The sequence below is a fragment of the Argopecten irradians genome, chromosome 15 (assembly GCF_041381155.1).
Source record: "Argopecten irradians isolate NY chromosome 15, Ai_NY, whole genome shotgun sequence".
NCBI lineage: Eukaryota > Metazoa > Mollusca > Bivalvia > Pectinida > Pectinidae > Argopecten > Argopecten irradians.
In genome coordinates this window covers 10,776,525-10,794,435 of record NC_091148.1, presented here as the reverse complement: position 1 = coordinate 10,794,435, position 17,911 = coordinate 10,776,525, and the positions used below count along the sequence as shown (strand labels likewise).

General features: G+C 36.1%; 1 protein-coding gene across 7 annotated transcripts in view; it reads right to left on the bottom strand.

Annotated features, from left to right (window-relative positions):
* The window catches only part of LOC138308960 (kinesin-like protein KIF13A), a 270,403-nt gene that overhangs the window by 51,225 nt on the left and 201,267 nt on the right, over window positions 1-17,911 (bottom strand). For all 7 annotated transcript variants that reach the window (XM_069250018.1, XM_069250023.1, XM_069250022.1 and 4 more), the window contains exons 14-16: window positions 5,541-5,677; window positions 2,766-2,875; window positions 2,104-2,241 (exon numbers count right to left, since the gene is read on the bottom strand). In XM_069250018.1, coding sequence (XP_069106119.1) covers window positions 2,104-2,241; window positions 2,766-2,875; window positions 5,541-5,677 — 385 coding nt within the window. The remainder of the gene's footprint in view (window positions 1-2,103; window positions 2,242-2,765; window positions 2,876-5,540; window positions 5,678-17,911) is intronic.

Here is a 17,911-nt window from a genome sequence, read left to right as displayed (position 1 = left end):
AAATCATTAATATGACGAGTTTGAACACGGGGAATAGATGAGATTAGGCATTTACATGTACATATTTTTCAAACGCAATTAATTAGTACTTGTATCTATATGAAAATGGAATGAATGATGTAAATGTTTGCAATGTACGAGTATACCTACAACTACATGTAGAACACGTGTAGAGAATTCGAACTGTGCAGGGGTACATGTATCTGTACGTTACATTGTAAGCCTTCACACGTACTGTACGCGTGTCAAATCAGACACGGATATACGTTTAGCTCATATCAATAAAAAACTGGACAGTCACCTTCTCACATGTGTTCGTTGTTATTTGTACCTGGAATCTTTTCAATTCCCAGCGTGACGCGCCCGGGTATTTTACCTGCACAGGTATATAGGTCACGACTGGTGTTACCTTGTGTCGACCCCCTGTAGCTGGCCACGGGCGGAGTTCACCTGTAATTAACACCTTCTTGGGAGGGAGATTAACTGTATACCCAACTTACCTGTGCCCCGTACAAAAATGTACACTGTGACAGTACATTTCACGGACATAATTTATATGTACTGTCGTATTTCAAAATTTTGATGTGTGCAATATGATTTCCTATAGATTACGTTGGAATGAATTAGCTTACACTTATACATTGTATGAATAATTAATTTGTTTAAACTGTAAATTGAGGAGTTGCTTGATGTGAAATGTGATCAAATAACTATATTTCTTACACCAGTTACAAATATACGTAGACAATTTTACAGTTATCTTCAGTGTACATACATGTATGCATGTGCATCACTATCTTCATCGTCGTTGTCATCAATGATTATGCATAATTGAATTAATTTGAATATAAACAACTGGAAGTGAAATATTTTCATTCTTTATATCTTTATTATATGCATGAACTATAAAATGAGAGAACTGCAAATGGCGAAACACGAATTCAAATGTTCAATCTTTAATCTTTATTACAGTAGCTGTGGCGTATGTACGTGCATTTGTAAATGTACATGTACGACCCTAAAATCGATGCCTAGTCAATTGTAAGCAATGAGCTTTTATGAATGCACACCCTAGTAACCTCTTAATACATACGGTTGTACAAGTAATTTGTAAACGTACGTGTGAAGTGGAAACTTCGTATCGAGTACAGTCGTGTTTGACTTCATTGTGTAATTATCAGTAAAGAGATGTTGTAACAATTTGTTATTTCTTAAAATATCGGGTAAATATGACACTTTAGAATAATACCATTCTTTATCCATACATACAGTTGCACATGTCATTCATTTTGTAAACGTCCATTATTTTGTCCATGGAAACTTTGCATCGAGTACTGTCGTCTTTGACTTCATCGCGTCCATATAGTTTTCATAGGCAAATGTTTATATGATATACAGAAACTTTAATCCCGAACATACTCCAGTGTTTCCTGTACTTTCGTTTGTATTTCAAAACATCAAGATCCGTAATTCATTTACCGTCAAGCCGTGTCCGTGATTATAACAATGATATTTCCGGTTTATCATAGCCGATCGTTTTGCGTTTTGCGTTAATCGTTAGCCGGTATTGCGTTAATCGTTTATCGTTAATCGTTAATCGTTAGCGTTAGCAATCGTTAGCGTTAGCTAACGGACGATTTTTTTGCGTTGCGTTTGCGTTAGGCTGGGAACGTTAAACGATTGACATGTTCTCTTAACACCACCCAATCAAATTTATATGATCATTTGAATAAAATTTGATCTTTACAAACTTTTGCTTTAAAGCTAAACATAACTATTTTTTGTACGAAAAAAATAGAAGTATACAGAATTTTCTGTACGTAAAACATGGGAAAAGACGTTGATAAGTTGAAATAATTTGTGCCTAATCCATTGTTGTTTGTATTTTCAATAATAAATATGTTTAAAACGAGTGAAATAATTTTGGATTACCGAAAAGGAGAGAAAAAATCATTAGTTAGTTCCCATAAATTTGCAAAATCTACCCATAAAGAAACAAAAAAGGTTCTTTATGGTCAAGTGGTTTTATATACAGGTCAGAAACAAAGTGTATTTCCCGTATTTTTCTCCAGATTGACCAGTTTTCTGATTAGAGTTATGTACCCTGTTTATCCTCTTCGTACTGTTGTTCTATTGCGATGATGGCTTCCTGAATCGGGTCGTTTGAGAACTCTTTACTCATTAACTCCTGCTGGGCAAAGTTGTAATCTATCGGCTGTTCTGGTTCATTAGACTGGGGACCTGGAAAAAAAATATATCACAAATTATACTTACAACACTAAAGAGTTCTGTTTAAGGGAGGTAACTCTTATAGTCAACATGACCACAATAATTCAAAGAAGAAACATGTATCATAATGAACCCTATTTAAGGGAGATAATTCTTAGTTATATAGTCAATATGGCCACAATGATTCAATGAAAAATTGATTTAAATTCGGGACCTGGAAAAAATATGAATGATATTTACAGGCTCTAGAAAACTCTTCATAATAGAATAAATCTTGTAGTCAATAGGATCACAATAATTAAAAGAAACAATTTTAATATTTAGAGTAGGGGTTAGCATATTTTCTTTTCCGTCGTTGTCCAAATTACTCCGCGTTAGTTGACTCTGAATGTGGCAGACTGCCAAACAGCAAAATTATAATCTTCATTGTTAACATAGAGTAGGCCATCGATATAAAATTTCTGATGTCATTTTTGTTTTTAAGAAACTTTTATTCTTTGTTTCTGAAAAGTAATGGGACTTTAAATTTGACTTACTGTTGAGCTTGGGACAATTGAGACGGAAGAAATGGTTATTCCCCCATAAGATACGGTCGCCATGACGAACTCGGGTTTTCTGAACAACCTTAGAACCGTTGACACAGGTTCTGAAACATAGAAAATAAAATTGAAACAAGAACAAATTCTATTTTATTATACAAAATCATCTGCCATAGGGACCAACCACCTCATAATTTGTTTTTTTAAATTTTTTAAAACATCCTATTAACAGCCAGGATTATTTAATAATTTGCCAGGTCTATTGGTGGAGGAAAGCCGGAGTACCCCGAGAAAAACCATTAACCATCAATCAGCACCTGGCAACTGCCCCACATGGGATTCAAACTCCTAACTCAGAGGTGGATGGCTTGAGGCAATATGTCCGGACATCATAACCACTTGGCAACCGCAGCCCCCACCTCACAAAGGCCAAAAACCTAAAAAGAATGAGGAGCTAGAGGGAAGGGTGTTGGTTGGTTGGTAGTTGGGTGGGGGTCTTAACTCCATGAAGAAGGAGTTGTCAATGTCTGTTAAAATTTCATTTAACAGCACTGAATGAAAATCTGAAGTAGGCACTCATAAAAGATCTACCATCAAAGCTCTAGAACTCGCACACACGATTGGTGGAGCTTTAAAGATTGGAGATATGAGACAACCAATTAGGATCTTATAGTGTTGTTTGTATAGTTCTCCACCAGATATATCAATGTCGATAAAATGGGTAACTTTGTTATCCATAAAGGGTAATGCTAAAGTGTTTTTCTGAATGTAAACATTTTCAAATTACATCCAGGGTAGTTTGTCATGAGAGTTATGATTAATAGAATCTTATAACACATGAGGCTCTGTCATGTAGAAAGAAATCCATCAATCAGCAAGTCTTGCTCTAATATACTATAATGCTTCTTTCTAAATAATGGATGTGCTTTTTCTAAAACTTTACAGAAACTTAAGGAAGAATTTAAAACACTACATATCACATACCATGTGTTGTCACAAAACTGATTATGGGTTCGACTTGAATGTGTGTAGCTTTCTTACAATCCCCCGACCCCCCAACCCACCTCCCTTTCTCTCAAAAAATCAATTTAAATTAATCTTATGTAATTAAATCTACATTAAACTCAGAGCAATCATGCCTGGGCCCAGTTTCATGAACATTCCTTAAATTTAAGGAATCCCTTAACTTAAAATTTTCCATAGGAAAGCATTACAGAATCAAAGGAAGTCTCCTGAACTTAAGAATTTTTGTAAATGCTTTTCTATGGGGAAATTTAAGTTAAAGAATTTCTTAAAATTAAGCAATGTTCATGAAACTGGGCCCAGATTTCCCACTTTTTACTGAAATTGAGTTACTTAACCTTAGATTTATGTCCATTGCTTAGAGTTCCTTCCCCTTAGACAATCAATAATCATGTACCAGAAAAATCCTTTGTTGAGATTTATCTCCCTTAAATGAATCAATCGTCATAATTTTGCTATGCTTATCTGCTTCGAATGCCTTATAACATAATACAAATGACGTAATGAATTGTCCAATACTACACAATAGATTTACAGTGCCCCTGTGGAATCAATACCTACTGTGCAATCAGATACTTAGATACAATACAGGTCATTACGTTCCCTTTATACGCCGGAGAATGAAAGATTCCAGTGATTGGAGTTTGAATGTTATTCACTAACACGCTGTGTTTAATAATTCTATATTGTGCCTGAAAATTTCCACATCAATATACGATGCCTTGTTCCTTTGACACTGCGCACGGAGCCACACGATGCATTCTAATCAACGACATTGTTTACCATGTCCGCAAAAATCAGGGGTACATGTCGGCAGCTTTATTGGGAAGAAAAACATTTCCTTATTGGAATCAGAAAGCACGGCTTTTAATCCATTCTGCACCGAACGCTATCTGGAATACTAAATAGGTTTCGCCCTAATGTATACAATATCTGCCGCGATTGATGGAAAGTCGAGTCTCTTCTCTGGCTTCTTGATATAAGTTAATAAGCAGAATTTGATGTTCCTCACGAAGTGTTTCACAATGGAAACAGCAAAACATTTTGAACGTTCATGTCAATTATATTGACTTTACGAGGAAAAAACGTAACAAAAAGTTTTACACATAAAAGCAAACCTGCATTAGGCTTAATTTATAGAACTTCCTTCTTACAGACATCAAACAGAGATTGATCTTTACCATTTTTATGTTAACAAGCATTTTTTTTTCTGTGAGCTGCACAGCTTAAGGAAGAAATTTCATTTTGCATCCACAATTACTTATTGTCGTATACTGCAGTTGTTGCCAGGTGAATATTGGTTCAAATCAGACTTGATATTGTTTTGGATAAAGGAGGGATAGAATAGATTGGTTAACATCATTTATGCTCTTCAATTACATTGGTCCTGCATGTTTGTTAAAGTCTGAGGGTGTAAACTTTTGAGATTTTAAAATTTTTCGCTGGGGCTTATTTTCATGATTCATATACAGTCTTTAAAATCACGACTCACATATCTGACAGGCTTTGATATGGATAACTTTCATAAGATATTAAATTTCGCAAATGTGGATAAATTCACAAATTTAGCGAAATTAAAACTCCGGCAATTTTATCAGCAGCTATAAATAATACACATGACAGGCTTTAATTAGTCAAACCGTAATTTGGATAAATTTCACAAGATATCAAATTTTGCAATGTTGATGAATCCGCAAATTTAGCGAAATTAAAACTCTACGAATATCAGTAACTATACAAAATACATACCTTGCACCTTCTAGTGGCGATAAAAACACATCGTTGACCTCGATGGTAACCAGACAATGTTCCGGCTGGATACCGAGTCCACTTAACTGGATGTCCTGTTGTGTTGTCGCATCAGTGCTGCCCACTAGTGTATGTTCCTGAAACAAAGGGCAGACAATTCAAATAATTTTTTACATAAAATACTTTTAATTAGATTCAAACTGTTGATATCTGTTGAAATAATGTGTCTCCATTGCATGAACTCTGAAAATAAAATGAATTCATGAAATATATGCTTTTGATATGTATCTTCTGTAATCCTAGAAAGTTAAATCTCTTAAAATATCACCTTGATTAAAAAGAAAAATATTAATATAGATAATAAATCACTAAATAATATTACTGAAATTTTCAGGTGTTGTGATGAACAGGAATATATTGTGAGATGTTAGAATACAGATTTAGCGTCATATGACAAATTTTGACTTCAAAAATCTTTAATGTTCTTAAATGAACATCGATCCATTTAAAACTTTAGCTCTTGCTTGTATAGACTCATTATAATATAGTTATGATTGAGATTCAGATCGTTTCATGAAATCCATATGAAGTACGTGAATGCTCATTAAGAACTATAAACTAATGGGGCAAAGACTTAATTTCAGCAATGTGGACAAAATATTGTCAATTTTTTCGAGGCGATCTGCCCCTTTATCAAGACACAAAAAGAACAAATAAAATTACATATATGGACGGTCGCAAATGTTCACAAAAACACACACCTATATATTTGAGTCGCACCATAATTAGCTGGTTTCTATATACACCCTAAAAAGTTCAATCACAATAAGAAATCATCGAGCTCGTAAATAACTAATCAGGGAGCCATTTCTCCTGATGAGGGAAACAGATAATTCTACCTCCGTACCGAAATACAGATCCAAATTTGTAGTGAGAGGCTCCGAACAAGTCATAACCCTGAATTATCGCTTCACTTAGTATTGCCTATAGCATACCAAATAAGGAAATGGGAGGTTTAAAAATCATAACGAGATTCCGCAAAAATTAGACAGATAGGAAGGAAGCAAGCCTCTCCCTGGTATTATGGCCATATTAAGGACAACGTGTCCACGACAATAGGTGACTACTGGATCAATATGACCACCATTCGGGAAGAAAATCAAAGCGTTGATTGCAATGTTCTGTCTTTTGTATGGAAGTCACAAGCATTTGTTAAGATGTCCGAATGTTTATTGAGGCGTACCGGGGCGTAACTGTATTAGTATGGGCTGTAGGACTCGGTATGGGAGATCTCGATGGCCATGCATTCTGCCGCGGCCTAATACAGTTATTATGTTCTATGCTCTGTCCTCTGAAATATTGCCCACTTTGTAGAATCTCCCTGATCATGTATTGTTAAGATCACTAATTATTAATTATCCTCTTAAATTATACACGGTAAAACCTTCTACCTCTGTATAAAGACCATCTGCTTAATAAGACCACTTTTCTAGGGTCAAAAATGACCAATATCAACACCATTCAAACTACCTGCCTACTATAACCACTTTTCTAGAGTCCCAAATGACCAATTTCAAGACAATTCAGTCTCTATTAGATAAAGACTATCTGCTTCATAAGACCACTTTTCTAGTCCCAACATACCAATTTCATGACAAATCCTTAGTAACCACCTCTCTATAAAGACCACCTGCTTCGTAAGACCACAGTTCCAATCCCAAATTTTCAATTTCAAGACAATCGAACCTGCATATAAAGACCACCTAATTGTAAAGAGCATTTTCCCTCTGTCTTTGTGTAGTCGTTGTAGACAGGTTTGATTAATTAATGGTTAAATATTTGCTTCACAAAAATATATCTTCAATTGCAAAATGGTAAAAAAAGAAAGATATATTTCCTTTTCCTCCATTTAATATGAATTAAGTTCAAGGAAACTGTTTTGTGCGATCTTCAATACCCTCAAAGATTATGTTGAGTATTCAAGGAAAATAATGAGTTCATTTTAATGCCCAATGATTTCAGCACAATGTGCCAACAATGTCTTTTATATCAATACCATACATAAATTTACATGATTCTACACAATTTTAGCCACTGAAAACATTTTTACATTACATAACGACAAGACCTTTACGATTATGGTAGATAGAGCAAGACAATCGTCGTGGTAACCATAGATATTGAGACAGCTTCTTTAGAAATCAGACGCCTCTATTATAGATCTGCAGACAAATAAATGTTTAAAATCATCAAACAGCTTCATCATTATGGCTCCATTAACATGCTTCTTTATACTGAAATCACACAATAAAAGTCAAAATGGAACTAAGAAAAAACATTCGAGCAGAAAATTAAACCCATGAAAATAGAAAAGTTGATAAAAAAGCTTCCAAAAAGACGTGGAAAATCAATATTAATAGTGAAAATTACACATTACAACACAGACTGGGACTTAGAAAAGATTTTTCTAATGGAAAATTAACCGCATAAAAAGGAGAGATTTGACAAAACTGTAGTTACCATACAAAGATGTGCAAATAACGAAATCAGTAAATCACAGTCTAATGTTGCCTGTCGATTGTTAAGTTTGGCGTAGATGCCCAGCTTGGAGCATGTGTCTAGACTTTTCTAAGTTCCCATAAAGCTCGGCTCGAATCTGAACCATTGTTAGGGAATATCGGAGGAGCGTTCTGTCGCCACAGTAAACAAATGCATTCATACAGACATGTAAATATGTACTTATCTTAAAATCTATTACCGGACAAAAGTAAAATTCCCATCGTCCAGAGAATTGACAGTAATAATAGGGTTTTGTCGAACATCCCATCAGCTTTAAAAACTAAATATATCATACATATATTCGTTAGATTGGATACATGGAAGGGAATTGTGAAGACTGCTTCAGTATTTAGGTAGGAGAGCAAATCTATAGTACATGTAAGCATTTAGAGGTAGTGTCAATATATGCTGCAGACATGTATCCATATACATGTTCACCAACAAAGTGTATTGTGACCTTGAGTACATTGTATTTTGTAAATTATTCACAAACATTGTGAACTTGAGTACAGGGTTGTCTAGTGAACAAATTTGACCGTGACCTTGACAAGGTTTATCTTGACCTTGGTAAGTTTGTGGTGCCTTTGACCTAAACAAGTTGGACTGTGACCTTGACAAGTTGAACTATGACCTTGTCAAGCTTGACTGTGACCTTGACTTAGAAAAGCCCCTGCTGTACCTTGAGCTGCATAATCATGACTTAACCATGTTTCATTCTGAAGTTTTTTTTTGGTTGATTCTTCCTTGAGCGTGAAATATAAAAATCTTCTGTTGCTAATTAGTGAATACCAAAGCCTGTTTTTATTCATTAGATGTACTAAAGGATTTTTCCTACTATAATCAGCTTTCCAAGGATTTATATTCTCGAATTTAATTCTCCTTGGTGCCAACAGCATGATGCTTCATTATAATTGTGTGTCACTGAACATGGTAGTAATGGTAGCATATTCTGAAAGAAATCATTAAATTTAATGAAATTACATCTTTATTCAATCATTAGCAGCTATAATCATACATCAGGTTTCGATGGCAGAAAACAAGATCAGTTCTTGGACAACACTACCAGACAATGGCCAGATCATCCCAAGCAATTAAGCTTCAAACTTCATTTACTCATTCATCCCTAAAAATTTATAATGGACTGTTCCAGCCTTTGAATAAGAACAATTAAAATGTGTCTACAGGGGTGGATGAGTTGAGAAGAGGGCTGTTGATAAAATATGGGACATCTTAACCATTTTGCCATCATAATCTATAGGTGAAGTTTTTGCAGAAGAATGTCAGACACCTAAGCCACCTTGCCACCATGATCTAGAGGTGAAGTTTTTGCAGTAGAATGTCAGACACCTTAGCCACCTTGCCACCATGATCTAGAGGTGAAGTTTTTGTAGAAGAATGTCAGACACCTTAGCCACCTTGCCACCATGATCTAGAGGTGAAGTTTTTGTAGTAGAATGTCAGACACCTTAGCCACCTTGCCACCATGATCTAGAGGTGAAGTTTTTGTAGTAGAATGTCAGACACCTTAGCCACCTTGCCACCATAATCTAGAGGTGAAGTTTTTGTAGTAGAATGTCAGACACCTTAGCCACCTTGCCACCATAATCTAGAGGTTAAGTATTTGTAGTAGAATGTCAGACACCTTAGCCACCTTGCCACCATAATCTAGAGGTTAAGTATTTGTAGTAGAATGTCAGACACCTTAGCCACCTTGCCACCATAATCTAGAGGTGAAGTATTGTAGTGGAATGTCAGACACCTTAGCCACCTTGCCACCATAATCTAGAGGTGAAGTATTAGTAGTAGAATGTCAGACACCTTAGCCACCTTGCCACCATAATCTAGAGGTGAAGTATTTTAGTAGAATGTCAGACACCTTAGCCACCTTGCCACCATAATCTAGAGGTGAAGTATTTGTAGTAGAATGTCAGACACCTTAGCCACCTTGCCACCATAATCTAGAGGTGAAGTATTTTGTAGAAGAATGTCAGACACCTTAGCCACCTTGCCACCATGATCTAGAGGTGAAGTTTTTGTAGTAGAATGTCAGACACCTTAGCCACCTTGCCACCATGATCTAGAGGTGAAGTTTTTGTAGTAGAATGTCAGACACCTTAGCCACCTTGCCACCATGATCTAGAGGTGAAGTTTTTGTAGTAGAATGTCAGACACCTTAGCCACCTTGCCACCATGATCTAGAGGTGAAGTTTTTGTAGTAGAATGTCAGACACCTTAGCCACCTTGCACCATAACCTAGAGGTGAAGTTTTTGTAGTAGAATGTCAGACACCTTAGCCACCTTGCCACCATAACCTAGAGGTGAAGTTTTTGTAGTAGAATGTCAGACACCTTAGCCACCTTGCCATCCATAACCTAGAGGTGAAGTTTTTGTAGTAGAATGTCAGACACCTTAGCCACCTTGCCACCATGATCTAGAGGTGAAGTTTTTGTAGTAGAATGTCAGACACCTTAGCCACCTTGCCACCATAATCTAGAGGTGAAGTATTTGTAGTAGAATGTCAGACACCTTAGCCACCTTGCCACCATAATCTAGAGGTGAAGTTTTTGTAACAGAATATCAGACACCTCAACCACTTTGCCACCATGATCTAGCTGTAGAAGATTTGTGAGATACCTTACTTGACCCAGCATATTATTGCTACAATCCTTTTCCCTTCATATGACAGGAAAAATCTTCTACTTTTAAAGCAGGGATAATGAGCATATAGCCTGTCACTGATATAAGCTATAGTGAGATTTTATTACTTAAGAAACCGATGAGCTAGGCTTATTACTACTGAGCATATTGTACTTTCTACAAAAAATATGATCTAAGATCTGCTGTACAAGTTTCTAATGGGGTAAAAAGGCACTTCAAGCATCTATATGAGACAAGTGGTATGGTAGATGTATATTGCAGTGTATAATAAATCTACAATGTATGTAGAGTATAGTTTTCAGAGAGAGAATACCGTATTTGCTGTAATTAGAGCTCCTCACCTCTTCTGAAAAAGTTGATGTTTTATACCTGCCCCACCCTCCCTAAATGCCCTCTGCTGCTGGATTAAACAATTTTTCACAAATGTGTGATGCTAACAACTTCAAAATTGTGTCCCAAATTACATGAAAATTGTGTTATGTATAAACTTGAGCAAGTCTATCCACATGTGGATTACAACATAATAAGGTATTTCAAAGGAAAGAACAATTAGGCATATCAATATTTACTGTGACAGATTAACGTGCCACGAGTCCAGAGTTCAAATATGGCTGATCTTTTTTTTTTTTTACATCCACAGTTTATAAATCTTGGTTTCTTAATAAGAGCCAATATCTTTGTGATAATTTTTAGCTCCCTGGGTGCTAACTTCGACAAATACGGTAGATAATTTTTTAGTGGAATTAATTGACAGAAAACATCTAAAAATCTGAAAATCAAATGTAAGCAAACAGAGCACTTAGGTATCATCAAAAGAAGTCAATTCATTCTGAATTTATGTTGTTATTTTCAAAAATTCAATATCTACACAGAGCAGTGGAAGGAGTAGCAGGATGTAGTTTAATTTTGTTTCCTCGTAATCCATCACGTAATATGTTTTAGCAGTGTACTCTCTAAACGTAATCAATCATTCAAGATTTATCATTTTCAATTGTAAAAGGACAATTATCCTTCTAACAGTACAAATGTACTGAGTGTTTTAACATCCTATTAACAGCCAAGGTCAACAATGGTTGGTGGTTTTTCTCCGGGTACTCCAGCTTTTCTTTCACCAACCAACCTGGTATGTCCTCAAATGACCCTGGCTGTTAATAGGACATTATAACTAATAAAACCCTAAACAGCCAGGGTCACATACGGATGTGCCAGGTTTATGTTATGAAGGAAAGCCAGAGTACCTGGAGAAAAATCACGCGCCTACAGTCAGTACCTGGCAACTGCCCCACATGGAATTTGAACTAGCGACCCAGAAGTTGAAGGCTTGTAATAAGTTCGTATCTTAGTCGCTCGACCAATGCTTCTCACAAATACGCTGGTATTGTGGGAACATGATGCAGTTCGTGTCTTAAGAAACATTTTCTCTCTTAAGTATTATCTTTTTTTCTGTAGATCAGGAATAATCACAAGAGTTTTTTTCTCTTCATTTACATCCCTGGTCCATTTAGAACATTCAACAATAACTCTGCGAGCTTTTTATTTTCCAGACAAAAGCAAAAAGACGAGCTGGTTACAGTAAAAAGATATGTTGTCAATGTTCCATTCTCGGGTTCTTTCATTGAGAACATCAGGAACAAATTAATTCGGCAAGATATTCTTTCTGACATTGATAAAGCTTCAAAAGATACTATATTTCATGATTAATATCAAGAGCTAAGGCATCAGAATGTTTTTCCAGCTTCCAGCTCCTTATTTCAAAATTTCTTTGATCTCCATTCATTTCAAACTTTCCAATAATCACTAAAGATTATATTATCGTCAGCTAGCTTGAGTTAAAATAATATATAGCTAAATTACAGTTCAAATGTAACAACATATTTCCGAATGATTATTTTAATCATCAGAATGGATTGTTTATTTTTAATGACACAATGCTCTCTGATTTACAATTAATATCTGAATGTATAATTAACATTTTCCCCGGAGGAACCTTTAAGTTTCTAATCGACGTTAAACTTCTCTGATCAGAAGTTTTTATTGGAGTCCCTAGAATTACAGCGGTGACGCCAGCCGAAAATCCTTGAGCTACGATTTTAAGCATTGTGTGAAACACCATCAAAATTAAATATTGCAGCAATATATTAAAAAATCGTCATCATCATTCCACTTTTTGACTGTTACACATGTGTTTTTTAAAAACTTTTTTTTTCAGAAACTTAAGTCAGTGTTAAATTTATAAGTGGCCTAGACAAATAACACACAGGAGCATTAATATTTACTTACTATGCTAAAATGCATTGGATATTAGGAACAGCATGTATAAAAATATAAAAAGAAAGAAAGAAAGAAAGAAAGAAAGAAAGAAAGAAAGAAAGAAAGAAAAAAAGAAAAAAAGAAAGAAAGAAAGAATTACCAATGATTTACGAATGGATTACAAATAATTTAAGAATTACCGTGTATTTAGAAAGAAAGAAGAAAAGAAAGAAAAAGAAAGAAGAAAATAATATAGAAAGAATTGAAGTTTTGAGGAAAGAATTACTGTGATGATCTAAGAATGAATTTCTTATGAATTAAGAAAGGATTACCAATGACTGAAGAACGATTTAGAAAAGAAAGAAAAAAGAACAAAAGAAAGAAAGAAAGAAAGAAAGAAAGAAAGAAAGAAAAGAAAGAAAGAAAGAAAGAAATAGAGAAAGAAAGAAAGATTACCAATGATGTAAGAATGAATTACCAATAAGTAACAATGAATTACCTACAAATTACCTACCTAGAGACGGTATACATCTCGGTAAACCCATCACAAAACACCTCTGCATGAACACCTCTGAGAGATCCCGATACAATATAAGCTTACCCTGGCAGATTTACCCCCAAACCTCGCGAGGAGCCTATCAATTCGTAAATAATCAATATCAAGTCTTCATCAACGAAAAAATAATGATCAGTAGTATCGAATCTGGATTTGAGTTCTCCGGAGGCGAATCATGCAGCGCTCTCAACACTGAAAACAGTTATACCTAGAAGTAAAATCTTGTACTAACCTACAAATTAGGCAATGTTACCGCAGTATATAGATTTTTAATTAGTTCATCTGACGTAACTGTGCAATTTGTCAAGATATACGAGACAAGATGCAGCAGAAAATGTACCGCTACAGCGAAAGTGTTTCACGTTTAACAGATTGCATTATTTAGATAAATAGTTTAGTGTTTTTGATCAATTCATTGCTGCACATTCAATCTGTTTCCGATACAGTAAAGGTGTAAAAAGCTTGAAACTTCAAATTAATCTTGTTTCCGATACAGTAAAGGTGTAAAAAGCTTAAAACTTCAAATTAATCTAAGTTTGGCTAAATAGTTTAAACCTAAAATTACACAAGGGAATTCTTTTGTTGTTTTCAAGAGGCACAATGGGCCTTAAGATTCATCTGACTATACCGTCAAAAAAAAAAAAATCTCAGGATCATTCCAGCTCAATTTCAGCTCAAGATGGTGTTTGTAATACGAATAGTTTACAGATGATGAGTAGTGGATGGTACACAACAGGAAACAATGGTTTATTCCTCACAATTTCAGCTCATCCCTGTTAGTGTTTGAAATGTAAAAATTACAGATGGTGCAAAGTGGATGGTGCACGACGACCGACGAAGTATGAGAACACTAGGTCATCCTGATCTTTTTGGGTCAGATATGACTTAAAAAAAATGGGACAGTGATTTGTACGAACAGATTAATACTAGTTATCCAAAGTCTAGAACTGGGTTCGTGTATCGATGATCTTCGCCAGCTTATCTCTATCAGCTGTAGTATGTAGGGAATTCCTACTCCCAAAAGTTAATTACATATGCAAATAAAACGTCTAGACCACTCGCATACATACATGTGTCAATCGGTAGATTTACAAATATATCGAGGGAAAACATGAAAATCAATATCGTCAGTATCAATCAACATTCTGGGCTAATTTAATGGGAAAATAATGAAATGCATGGATTCTATATTTTTCAATACGATTTTGACCCACTTTCGTAAAAGTTACAATATCGCTCATTCTAAAGCAAATACCAAACACAAATGATAATACTGTATTCGACCCAAATAAGTATCCATGTCCCTATAAGCAACCCTCCCCCTTTTTGAGGCTCCATTTAGATGCTAGGACATCAGAACAAACTTGTTTTGTCTTATTAAGCACCTTGTTTTATTTTGTTCATTTTTAAACGCCCTAAGTCCAAAACAGTGCTAAGTTTAGACTTAGCCAATCACAGAAGGCGTTATAAAAAATTACATCATTTTTCATTGGCTAAGCAAAAGCTTAAGTATAAAACTGTTTCATGTTCCTGGGCCCTGGTCACAGGACCATTAAATAATTTCAAGTCCAAAACTGTCTTAAGTTTAGACTAAGCCAATCAAAGATGACATCACAAAATTTATTTCATGATCCTTGAGCCTGAATGTCTGGACACGAGCTGAGATGGTCGCCAACAATTCAATCGGCTAGAATCCCATCCCTCCCTCTTGTTAAAGTCTTTGCCCTAAAGCCTCAACACATGAACTGTGTCTGAAAGGTCAAAAGGACCTTTATTTGTCAGTTTGGTGAATAAACAAGAATGTGGAAAAAGAGGATTTAAAAGAGTTAAGTGACTGAAGGACATTTACTGTCAGTCTGAAGATGCATTTTCTGACTGTTCTAACTCTGATGGATGACACTGACCCCTGACATCCGACATAAAATGGTCAATACAAGTTTGTCCTTTCTGGTCAAAATCACTGCCGTCCAATTTGCCAGAACAAAATATGAAGCGTGATATTTGTCTCGTGGGACGGCATGAAGAACGGCCGAAGATTCTGCTTCAATTGGTCAGCGGTTGTCATGGTGATTGTATTATTAGATTACGCGACATTTACATCTCACCAGGGACTAGGATTCATACATCAAATCCAAGCTTTTCTGTGACTTTGATTGAACATATTGAAGCTTGAATTACATCACCTAATCACACTTTGTTGAATTAAGAAACAAAGTTCTACTGTCCACACAAACCAAATTGTCGAGGCTAACAAGGTTCTACTGTCCACACAAACCAAGACTAACAAGGTTCTACTGTCCACACAAACCAAAGTGTCGAGGCTAACAAGGTTCTACTGTACACACAAACCAAAGTGTCGAGGCTAACAAGGTTCTACTGTACACACAAACCAAAGTGTCCAGACTAACAAGGTTCTACTGTACACACAAACCAAAGTGTCCAGACTAACAAGGTTCTACTGTACACACAAACCAAAGTGTCCAGACTAACAAGGTTCTACTGTACACACAAACCAAAGTGTCCAGACTAACAAGGTTCTACTGTACACACAAACCAAGTGTCCAAAGGTTCTACTGTCACACAAACCAAAGTGTAGGCTAACAAGGTTCTACTGTACACACAAACCAAAGTGTCCAGACTAACAAGGTTCTACTGTACACACAAACCAAAGTGTCCAGACTAACAAGTTCTACTGTACACACAAACCAAAGTGTAGCTAACAAGGTTCTACTGTACACACAAACATGTCAGCTAAGTTTACTTAACACAACCAATGTGAGCTAACAAGGTTCTACTGTACACACAAACCAAAGTGTCCAGACTAACAAGGTTCTACTGTACACACAAACCAAAGTGTCCAGACTAACAAGGTTCTACTGTACACACAAACCAAAGTGTCCAGACTAACAAGGTTCACTAACAAGGTTCTACTGTCACTGTACACACAAACCAAGTGTCCAGACTAACAAGGTTCTACTGTACACACAAACCAAAGTGTCCAGACTAACAAGGTTCTACTGTACACACAAACCAAAGTGTCCAGACTAACAAGGTTCTACTGTACACACAAACCAAAGTGTCCAGACTAACAAGGTTCTACTGTACACACAAACCAAAGTGTCCAGACTAACAAGGTTCTACTGTACACACAAACCAAAGTGTCCAGACTAACAAGGTTCTACTGTACACACAAACCAAAGTGTCCAGACTAACAAGGTTCTACTGTACACACAAACCAAAGTGTCCAGACTAACAAGGTTCTACTGTACACACAAACCAAAGTGTCCAGACTAACAAGGTTCTACTGTACACACAAACCAAAGTGTCCAGACTAACAAGGTTCTACTGTACACACAAACCAAAGTGTCCAGACTAACAAGGTTCTACTGTACACACAAACCAAAGTGTCCAGACTAACAAGGTTCTACTGTACACACAAAACCAAAGTGTCCAGACTAACAAGGTTCTACTGTACACACAAACCAAAGTGTTGAGGCTAACAAGGTTCTACTGTACACACAAACCAAAGTGTGAGGCTAACAAGGTTCTACTGTACACACAAACCAAAGTGTCCAGACTAACAAGGTTCTACTGTACACACAAACCAAAGTGTCCAGACTAACAAGGTTCTACTGTACACACAAACCAAAGTGTCCAGACTAACAAGGTTCTACTGTACACACAAAACCAAAGTGTCCAGACTAACAAGGTTCTACTGTACACACAAACCAAAGTGTCCAGACTAACAAGGTTCTACTGTACACACAAACCAAAGTGTCCAGACTAACAAGGTTCTACTGTACACACAAACCAAAGTGTCCAGACTAACAAGGTTCTACTGTACACACAAACCAAAGTGTCCAGACTAACAAGGTTCTACTGTACACATAAACCAAAGTGTGCAGACTTTCTACTGTACACACAAACCAAAGTGTCCAGACTAACAAGGTTCTACTGTACACACAAACCAAAGTGTCCAGACTAACAAGGTTCTACTGTACACACAAACCAAAGTGTCCAGACTAACAAGGTTCTACTGTACACACAAACCAAAGTGTCCAGACTAACAAGGTTCTACTGTACACACAAACCAAAGTGTCTACACTAACAAGGTTCTACTGTACACACAAACCAAAGTGTCCAGACTAACAAGGTTCTACTGTACACACAAACCAAAGTGTCCAGACTAACAAGGTTCTACTGTACACACAAACCAAAGTGTCCAGACTAACAAGGTTCTACTGTACACACAAACCAAAGTGTCCAGACTAACAAGGTTCTACTGTACACACAAACCAAAGTGTCCAGACTAACAAGGTTCTACTGTACACACAAACCAAAGTGTCCA